Below are 10,924 nucleotides of genomic sequence, written 5' to 3' on the forward strand. Positions count from 1 at the left end.
TATTATAGCTTTGGTATTTTTAAAAAAGCTGATAACTGCGTGTAAAATGAGGTGGGAGGAGGAAAATTGCCAAATGATCGGTTAAAAACCAGCAAAAACAAATCGAGTAGTCCTCGATTCAAAACGAAAACCAAGTTCTTGGTCTCGCTACTCAAAATATCCAAGACTTCGTCATTCGGAGATCGCTTGCTAGTTTTCCCCTCTGGCTGTGGGGCGAATGAGAGTGTTGGGAACTTTTACAAAACGCTCAGAGCTGCTTTCTCTTCTCGGGCAGATCGTCTCCGATCTTTTTTCTCGGGTTTTCCCATCAGAGGGACCTGGAGCGGCCCAGGTTTGCATTTGGAGCCCTGCTAGGAACTTGGCATGTGGGAGCACCTCAGCTTTGGGACCAGCCCCTCTGCTCGCTCTCACCACTTGGGACTTTACTTTCCCTGTGGTGGATTCGGGAATTCCGAGCTCCCAAGAGCACTCCCTTAATACGGACCAAGGTCCAGAAACCTTTTTCTCCCAACACACATTTAGTTCAATGTGCCAATTACCTTTTGGAAATCCACAAAGGGAGCCCTTTACACACTCAAAGGCAAACTTCAGATTTTGCAGATTGCTCCCTTATCCCTAATTCAGGGATCCCCATTTTTTTTCGTTTTGGGGACCTAGGTTATTTAAAGTCCTCTTTCATCAGAATGAATTTTTTTTTTTTTTTTAGCCAAGTTGTACTGCAAGGGTTCCAAAGATTGCCCAACGATGTGGAAATCCTGTTAACTATGGGAAAAGGGGGAGGAAGAGCTGCGTGGTGGCGTCCGGGTGAGTCCCAAGCAGCCCCACGAAACACCCGCAAGAGCGAGAGGGGGACTCCGCTCCATCTCCCTCCTTAGCCTGGAAAGAAAATGAAAACTGAGCCACTGAGAGCGGTCGCTGTCACGTGCTGTCGAGCTGCTGGTAAAGCCCGACCGCAGATGCTTCCAGGGGCCCCCTGCCTGCGTCTGGGGAGTCAAGGGCACCGCAAGGAGCGTCTCCATCCAATCCTAGAGAGGGGCAGAGGCTGGGGAGCTCCCACTCTCCTCCTCGGCCGCGCTCTCCATACTCGACGCGTCCCATGCGCGCGTGTTTGTAAGTGACTGGCAGTCCACGCGTTGGGGAGCGCGCCTCTCAGGGTGCCCGGCCGCCCTTCTAAGCGGGTTCGGTCAGTGCCCGGACACCTGCGCGTGTCCAAGCATCCGTCTCCACCGCTGCTCGCCAGTGTTTCCGAGCGTGTGTGCCCGCGTCCGCGCCTGCCTCTGGGTACTCGTGTGCGAGTCTCGGTGCGGTGCGCGGTGAGATTTTGTGTGTGTGTGCGTGCGTTGGGGGTGCGTGTGCGTGTGTGTATCGTGTGTGTGGGTGCGTGTATCGTGTGTGTGCGCGCGCGCGTGCTGGGCCTCTCGGCCCGAAAATGAGCCGGGCCGCCCGCCCCGACGCTGCTCCTCCCCCCGGCAGAGGCGCGGAGCCTCTCGGCAGTCCCTCTATTCTTGCCCCCGACGGCTCCTTACCCGAACTGTCGCTCTTCCTCTTGCCGGCCCTCTTCTCCGCGTCCCCAGGGGACAGCGCCTGGCGCCCGTAGTCCCCCGGCGCGCAAGCCGCCCCGCTGGGGGTGCTGGCGCCCAAGCCGCCCGACGAGGCGCACAGCCCTTGGCCGCCGCCGCCCAGCTCCGGGCCGCCGCCGGCGTCGGGCTGCAGGCACAGGCTGTGGCGGGCGGCGGCGGGGGGCGAGGCCAGGGGCGGAAGGTGCCAGCTGCCCTGCAGCGCCTGGTGCTGCGGCGGGGGCGGCGGCGGCGGCGGCGGCGGGGGCGCCTGCGGGTGGTGGTGGTGGTGGTGGTGGTGGTGGTGGTGGCCGCGCGGGTGGTGCTGGCTGCCGAACATGCCCTCGTCGTTGGCGTAGCCGGCGATGATGCACGACGAAGCGGACGGCGACAGCTCGGGGTAGGACATGTGGTCCGAGCGGCCGTGCAGGGTCAGCGAGGACTGCGAGAAGGGGTGCAGGCCCTGCGCCGTGCCGTGCGGGCTGCGCAGGCAGCCGAAGAGCGGGTGCTCCATGGCATGCGACGCGCGGCTGCTGCCCGGCGGCGGGAGCTTGCGGACCGATGCCTCCACCTCCACCGTCCCGCCTCAGCCGGCACTGTCCTCCGAGCCCCCGCTCCGGCCCCGGGCTGCCCCGCTCCGCCCCGGGCTGCCCCGCTCCGCCCCGGGCTGCCCCGCTCCGCCCCGGGCTCAGAGAAGCCTGGCGGGCCGGGCCGGGCCGTGCGTCCGGGCGGCCGCCGGCCGTGCCAGCCCCGGGAAGAAGCGAAGGCGAGAGAAGGAAGCGAGGAGCGAGGCTCCGGCCGCGCGGCTGCTTTCGGACGCTCCGTGTCACGGGGAGGAGGAGGAGGAGAAGGAGGAGGAGGAGGAGGAAGAGAGAGAGGAGGAGGAGGAGGAGGAAGAGGAGGAGAGAGGTGGAAGCCAAGAGAAGGTGGTCCCAGAGAATGCTGCCTGCCCGCCTGCCTGCCTGCAAGGGGGAAACGGCTTCGGGAGGTTATAAATAGAGTGTAACGTGAGCTGGGGGCTGGCTTAGGAACCCCGCGCTGACCACATGCGGCCTCCCTCCCAAACGGCCGCGGCGCTCCCCGCCGGCTCCGGCCCCGCCGCCCGGCCCGGCTCCCCGGGACTCCTGCGCCCTCCCCCAGCCCCGGGCGGCTCCTGGGTGGCGCACCTAGCTGTCCCGAGGGAGGGGGGGGGCTATCGGTGTGACGGGCGGCCGCAGGGGAGCGCCCCTACACACACTCACACAGAAACACACACACACTCACATACTCACACATTCACACACACTCTCACACTCACATATACACACTCACACTCACACACACACATTCACGTTCACACACACTCACATTCACACACACATACTAACACATTCACACACACTCTCACACTCATATACACACTCACACTCACACACACTCACATTCACACACACACTCACATTCACACACACACATACTCACACATTCACACACACTCTCACACTCATATACACACTCACACTCACACACACTCACATTCACACACACACATACACATTCACACACACTCTCACACTCATATACACACTCACACTCACACTCACACACACATTCACGCTTACACACATTCACACAGTCTCACACTCACATATACACACTCACACTCACACACACACATTCACGTTCACACACACTCACATTCACACACACACATACTCACACATTCACACACACTCACACTCATACACACTCACACTCACACACATTCACATTCACACACACACACATACTCACACATTCACACACACACACACTCACATTCACATATACACATTCACACACACTCACATTCACACAGTCTCACACTCACATATACACACCCACACTCACACCCACACTCACATATGCTCCCACATACACACATGTGCGTACACCCACAGTCAGGCAGACACAGGAGCACGTTCCCTGTGCCTCCCAGCGCTATTGCCCCCCCTCCTCTCCCCGGTCCGGAGCGCCCGAGCCCCGCGGAAAACTAGTCCAGAGTTGAGCCCTGCACTTTCCGGGGAAACTTTTCCTGGCGTATTTGGTACTTTGTTTAGAAAGCGTTGCGGCTCGAGCCCCTGGGAGAGCGGGCGCAGCTGGGGGAGGCTGCGAGAGGCTGTGCGAGGGGCCGGGAGGGGGATGCTCCGGGCCGGGGCCTGCGCCCTCGGTGGGGAGCAGTGGGGGCGCCCCGGCCGAGTTTGCCCGCTCCGCTAGACGTCTACTCCTGTCTCCCGGGGGGAAGGATGAGTCTGCGGGTGGGAGTGGGAGGAAGCAAGCCGGGGGCGGGGCCAGGCAAGCTCGGATCCGAGCACGGCAGCCTCACCTGCGGTCCCAGGGGGCTACTCCCACTCGGGTCCCGGACAAGCATCCCTTTGTCTGCTTGCCTCGCTAGATCCCTCTGCCTTAACCCCCCCCCCTGTTAAATATCCCTCCCCATATTTCGCCGTCCTCGAAAAGAGCCCGAGAGCAGCCGCACTGCCTGCGGGGACGTGTTTATAGGATCCCCAGATTCCGCTCCGTGGCTCAGGAGCGAAGGCTTCTCGCCTCTTATCCCACCCGACCCTATGAAGGAGAGAATTCGGATCCCCAAACTCAGGTGGGGCGTATAGAGAAGCCCTAGCTCCGCTCCCTCCGCTCCCCGATTGCCTTCATTCTAGGGCCCTTCTCACGAGCTGAGGATGCGGATGTTCCTACAATACCGAATTTTTTTTCCCGTTTTCCCAAGTTTCTACACATTCAGAACCCATCGGATGCTTCCCTGCTCGGAAATTTTGCCTTGAGGGGAATTGGATGGGATTTTCTTCCACAGAGTTGTGCAGTGGAGTGGGAATGGGGACGTCACACAGCCCGGCCCTCTCTACTCCACCACCACCACTCCTGGGTACTAAGCTCCCCTTTAAGGGCCGGGATAGAGCAGTGGATTCATAAAGGTCACAGGCTGGTGGGAAGGGTCTGCAGAAGCCAGTCAGGTCCGAGTCCGAGCTATAAATGTCCTTTCCTACTTGGGCTCTTTCCCAAAAGCTGAGACTGATGGCAGTCTCGGCAAACAACTTGAGGGCCTGAGTATTTTCGTTGTCTTAAGGGTCGCTCCCGAATTGTGATGGACCCAGAATCTTTCAAAAGGAAAAAGGCAACATCAAAATAGCGCGGACATGTGGCTTTTGTTAGAGATACTGTTAACCATCCACTCAGGAGGTTCCCCAAACTTTACTAAAACCTAACTTAGCTCATTCCTCTATTTTCTCACTCCCGTTTATGCCCCCGTTTGCCTTTTAAGCCCTGGGACAATTTGTGGATCGCGGATGGCCACACACCCTCGGAGCCATGTGAAAGATAAAATTGTTATCCTTGGGCTGGGGGGGGGGTGAACCAGGAATTTTGCGATTTGTGAGAGCTGTTTTCTTAAACGGAAATTGAGCCCTATTCTGAGGGAAATTAGTTTTGCAGACTTTGGTTTAAAAAAAAAAAAAAAAAAAAAAAAAAAAACCGAAAACTTTTGTCCACCAGCTGCCTGCCTGCCCTGCTTTTTGGGGCAGTGTTGGTGAGAACAGGGAGCTGTAGACTGCCAGAGACTGACGGTAAGGCAGATGGGCCCTAACTCTGCTCTGAGGGACACTTTTCTTCGTCTTGGGGCCCTCCACTCTCCCCAAAGTCTGGCAAAGGTGGAGGGATCCTGTCACTCCCTTCTGAGGGGCCTAGGGGCCGAGGGCTGGGCCCACGGTGCGGGGAAACGGAGGGGGCGGTTCGGTTACCCCCGAGGAGGAATATTTGTCTGATTTCTTCTTGTGTTTATGGTTTCAATATGGGCTCTGATATTAAACCTTAAAGTACAAAAGAAAGCGAGCTCACCAGGATCCTGGGCTTGGTTAACCCCTAGCTCGGCTGTGGGCAAAGACTAGGGGGAAGCAGAGGGAAGGAATTGGGGACATAATCAAGAGGAAATGGGGCGCCCTCCCCCCAACTCCTGCACTGCACCAAGATCACTGGGGAATGGGGACCTTGGCGTGGGACTCTTCCACGCCAGGGACACTGAGTGGGAGTCGCACCGGTCGTGAGCAACGTTGAGGTTTGGGCACTGGGGGTAGGAAGAGCCAGGTTTGTGCGCCCCGGGGCTGAAAGCAGAGAGTTAGGGCTCTGCAGCGTTTGAGATCGGCCTGGAACCATCGGGTTTCGGGTAAACCTGGCCAACTAGCACCAAGAGATGGCTGCTCTGCAGAGGTCTCCCCTCGGCTAGCCCACGGCTGAGCTGGATCGTCTGCGGTCTCCGGGTCAGATGTTAATGACCGACGAACATAGGTCCTGAAATTTCCAACCAACCTGCCTCTGTCAATCAGTACTTAGAAACGGCTGGCGATGGAGCTGGAAAGGGGGAGAGAGAGAGGGAGAGAGAGAGAAGAGAGAGAGAGAGAGAGAGAGAGAGAGAGAGAGAGAGAGAGAGAGAGAGAGAGAGAGAGAGAGAGAGAGAGAGAGAGAGAGAGAGAGAGAGAGAGAGAGAGAGAGAGAGAGACAGAGAGAGAAACAGAGAGAGAGAGAGAGAGAGAGAGAGAGAGAGAGAGAGAGAGAGAGAGAGAGAGAGAGAGAGAGAGAGAGAGAGAGAGAGAATATGAATATGATGGAAGGAGCCAGAGTGTCACCCAGCCAGCAGCTTAAAGGCGTGAAGGAAGGGGGCGGAGGAATATTCGTAGCCCCGTGTCCACAGATGATTTCTCCTGGTATGAAAGAGAGCGAACTCTTACCCGAGAAATGTACAGAGCTCCTTTTCCACAAGTTACAGGAAACTGAACGTGAAATTAATTTCATTGTTGCCCAAAGAAAATAATAAATGTCAATATATTTGCATCCATCTATACACACATAAATAGGAATATGGTTTGATATTTAAATGTCACTTTTAAAAAATGATTATATAGGAAGGAAAACCTTTGGATTTTTGGTTATCTCCTAATTTTTCCATTCGGAGAAATCGTTCCATAAAACTTGTGAGTATATTTTTGTAGTAGGGGAGAGACCGGAGGCACATCAACCTACGTTTTATTTTCCCTTTCTCCACCAGTTACAGAAAGAAAACTAGAAAAGTTCCACTCGTGGGGTTAACATATTCCTTTCAGGGACAGTTTTGTGAAGCTCTCTCTCGATAAGTTATATTGATTTTGAAATGATACAAAGATGCCTTTTTTTTCCCCTCCCATATTATGAGTGTTCTGCAAAGTCACACGCAGAATTCAGGTACAACAATGGGCATGGGTATTGTAAGTTCTCTGTGAATATCACTTGTTTAAAAAAATAAAATCTCTGATCCTCAGTTTCCTCATTTGTAGGATAGCGGTAATGCTGGCATTTCCTTCTAGAAAGAAAAGTAGCCCTTAAGTTAGGGGAAAGAGGGCTATGGCAGAGTTGAAGCAATTGGAGTTTTTTTTATTGTCTTCAATTTCCCTTGTATCTTAATCCCTTGACAAAAATCAAAAAAGGGGATCATATGCCAACAACTTTATTTACTTACTTATTAAATGCTCCAAAAGCATCACCTGGTAAATCATTCGATGTTTTGTTTAGGTGACAATTTCAAACCTCTGAGCTTCTTTAGAAAATGAATCCCAGCGATCTTGAACTTGGGAGAGATTGCTCTTTAAAGTAGCCAAACCTTACAATCTTCCACTCCACCTATTCAGCACCACCACAACCCAACAGATCGAAGCTCCAATCAATTAAAAAAAAAAAAAAAAAAAGACTAAAATTGAGTCTCAGAGCGACTCAAAGAACGTGTGATGATTTCCTCCTATATTTTAAATTTTGGAGAGCATTAGAGATAAACTCTCCTCTCCTTGAACAAATCTTAAAAAATCCTTATGAGTAATTTTAAACTTATTTTTTAAAATGTCATCCTTTTATAATGTAAAAATTTAAGGAAAATCTGAATATTTAAAATTCATAATAAGTTGACATTATTATATTAATTTTATAAAAGACAGAGACAGTTATAAATCGATTTACTTGATGCATCCATTCCCCTTTGAAACATATGTATATGTATATATGTACACCTATATATTCTAAATATATATATATATATACATATATATATATACACAATACATGGATGCGTATATATTCTATCTCCCTCCATCAATGTGTGCTTGCGTATGTGTGTATAGTTAACATGTACATGTGTCCACGTAAATTTCCAAGGAAAAAAAATTAGGCATCTACAGGTGACATTATTAGAATTTAAGAGTATCAATATAGATATAAATTTTAAACACATTTCTAGGTTATTCAAGAAGAGGAGGTGAATTAATCTTCCTGAAATAATGTTGGGCTTGTTTTGAAATATAGGGAGAAAATTCCTCTCTCCCTCCCTCCCTTCCTCTCTCTCTTTTTCTTTCTGTCCCTCCACATATATGCATATGTTTCTGTGTGTGCAATTATATGAGTATATATGTATATATATTAGCATGTAAGATATATATATGTATATATATTTATATATCTTACATGCTAATATAACTAAATTGAAATCTGAGTGTTTCAGAGAGGAGAAACAAGCTGTTTTCCTCTAGAACTCTCCAAGGAATCACATTTCTTTCCTTGTCTTTTCTTTACTGAACAAAAGAATTTTAAAAAATCAAAACCAGTCATCATTGCAATAGTCAAAATGTGATTTATAGAAAAATGTATTTCTCACAGCTAAACAACAGTTACTCAGCCACAACAATGAACACAACATCCACAGAAAATGTGATGTTTTGGCATTGCTTTTCCCCAAGTTTCCATTGCCCCTGCTTCCTCCCCAGTTTATAGACAAAATACAGAGTTCCTGTGCTCCCACCTGGTTAATATTTAATCAGAAGCCATTAGTTTAAATTTTTTTTTAAAAAGGAAATAGATTAACAAATGACCCAAATGTGAATGAAATCTGAATGTACACATTAAGAAAATGTGTACTTCTGGAGAGAGGAAAAAAAAAAAAAAAAAAAAAAAAAAAAAAAGCTATTTAAACAGTTAGCTCTTCCTAACTCGAAGAAGTAGGTATCCTGCATTTACTTAAAGTTTCTGAAAAAGAAATGGAGTTAGGTTTTAATGAATTCACTCAATGTTTCTTGTATTTCTTCAGCAAAAGACACTCACTATTCTGGGCATGAAATGCATATCATTTGCTCCTCATTTCAAAGGACAAAATAAAATATTTGAAAATTCAAATCTGTCCAAAGTAAATTGAAAAATAAATTTAAAGAAAAAGAAAAGAGAAGCTTACAGTAGAAATGGTGAAGCAGGTGAGATGACTTTTTGTACAATAATAATGATAGTATTCTAGGATTACTGCTTCATGATTCCAACAATTATAAACCCGCTAGGTTTGAGTCATTTCTTTGGGTACTTTGGTGCTGTTCTTACTAGCACTGTCTCTGAATGTTTAAAGCCTCCAAATTAGTTTGCCTTTTTTGATCACCTGCTTTCAAGTTTGAGTCCCAGCGACCCTCATACATCATGGGCAGGTTCAGCTGGAAGACACCTTATAAGTCATCTTTCTGACCCCTTGGGCTGTCTCACCCAGGGCACAATTTATGAAGCCTCCCTTCACAATCATTTGAATTTAATCCACATGCCATCGTTACAGGGAAAGGCTTCATAGAAAATAGTGGAAGCTTTTTTGTTTTTACAGTTTCCATCAGGCTCCTCAATCAACAGATATTTATATATTTATTCCTTGTTTTCAGGAGTCACTCTGGGCCCCTCTGGCAGAGTATTTCTCTTAGATGTTTCCAGTCTGAAAAGATTCAGTTACATATAAAAGATCACATATACATTCTGTCTACATTGTAGAAAAGTGGAAAATTATTTCCCCCCCGCTGCTTAAAACTGACCTATGCTTTTTTTTTTTAAATGGTTGTGAAATCTGCACAAATTCATAAATCTCCCAGAAAACTTGGCCCGGATGAAACTGGACCTTGGCACTATGTAGATAAAGCAGCCCTGCACAGTTTTTAGCTTTAGGTTTCTAGCTCTCCAAGACAGAAGTCCCTGAAAAGAACTCAGGGAGATGATGTTGGCAATAGGTAGGTTATTCTTTTATCTTTAAATTTTTACACTTCATCAATTTGCTGTTAGTTTTATTCTGAAAGTGCCTATTTCATTTCATTTCCCTGTAAATCTGGACTCACTGAAGAGCCCTTGGTGGTTGGAGAATGTCTTCTGCTCCCTCCAATATAGAGCTGGTTACATGCTGTAATTTATAAAATTCCAAGAGAGGAAAGAAAAACCAGGAACCTTTGATGTCAAATACTTTGGTTTACAGCAAGAACAAAATGCTATATGGCAGCATGTTAAACATAATTGGAAGTTAAGACCAACTACCTCATTTATTACAATAAAGTCATTTTTAGAGACTTTATAAAGCATTTGTGGCTGACTTGGCTTTATTGTTCCCAGGACTGTGAAGTGGGCCACCAGGACTTAGGTCCCTGATCCATTCCTACCTGTCAAGTGAGACAGTACATGCAAAGTGCTTTGAAGTCTCCCCATATAAATGTCAGCTATTATTAGCAACGAGTAAACAGTCTGCCTGCTCCTCCCAAAAATAAAATCATAGATTTAGAGCTAGAAGGAACCTTAGAGTCCCAGTAGTCCAAAACCTTCATTTAACACATGAAGAAATTGACAATGATTGAGCTCAAGTGACTCACCCAAAGTCACATGGGTAGAGAGAGGCTGAGAAATACTAAAATGCAGGTTCTATGATTCCAAATGCTGGGTCTTTCTCACAGTGTTACACTGCCTTTGGAAATCATTCAAAAGATAAAAGATAAAATAGCATAGGAGAAAAGCATGAAGGCACATTAAGGGGAAAAACAAGAATTTAGCATGATAGAAATATAGGAGGCCAAAAGAAACCAAAAACAACCTGTTTTTGACAGAAAATAATTATATCCTAAGCTATAAAGACATGGCAGCAGGGGCCAGAAGACCCCAGCCACATGTTTTACTTCAAAAAGAATTTATTTTCAAGCAACCTGAAATCAAAATTGGCATTTAAACATAAGCGTGGCATTTTTGAACTCTAGAAGTAATACTAAGCCTTTTCATGAAAGGCAACAAAACACTCTGTCTTCCAAAGAGAGAGTTGGGGGGGTGCGGGGAACACAGGGTTACAGTATAGTGGAAGGGAGAGGACCTGATTTGAAGCAGAGGGCATAGATTCAAATTCCTGCCCTGCTCTTTCCTAGCTGTGTAACAATGAGCCAGTCAGCTAACTTCTCACTGCCTCGGTTTCTTCAACTGTAATTGGAGAATTTGGACAGTGTGATCTCTATAGTTTTTTTTCTTACTCTAAATCTGTGATCCTATGAAAG

General features: G+C 48.3%; 1 protein-coding gene across 1 annotated transcript in view; it reads right to left on the bottom strand.

Moving 5' to 3' along the window:
- Positions 1-2,501, bottom strand: part of MEOX2 (mesenchyme homeobox 2) — a 91,038-nt gene extending 88,537 nt beyond the window's left edge. Inside the window, exon 1 of the mRNA XM_074268174.1 lies at positions 1,527-2,501. Coding sequence (XP_074124275.1) covers positions 1,527-2,070 — 544 coding nt within the window. The 5' untranslated portion in view covers positions 2,071-2,501. The remainder of the gene's footprint in view (positions 1-1,526) is intronic.
- Between the last annotated feature and the right edge of the window lie 8,423 nt (positions 2,502-10,924).

The sequence above is a fragment of the Sminthopsis crassicaudata genome, chromosome 5 (genome assembly GCF_048593235.1).
Source record: "Sminthopsis crassicaudata isolate SCR6 chromosome 5, ASM4859323v1, whole genome shotgun sequence".
Classification (NCBI taxonomy): Eukaryota; Metazoa; Chordata; class Mammalia; order Dasyuromorphia; family Dasyuridae; genus Sminthopsis; species Sminthopsis crassicaudata.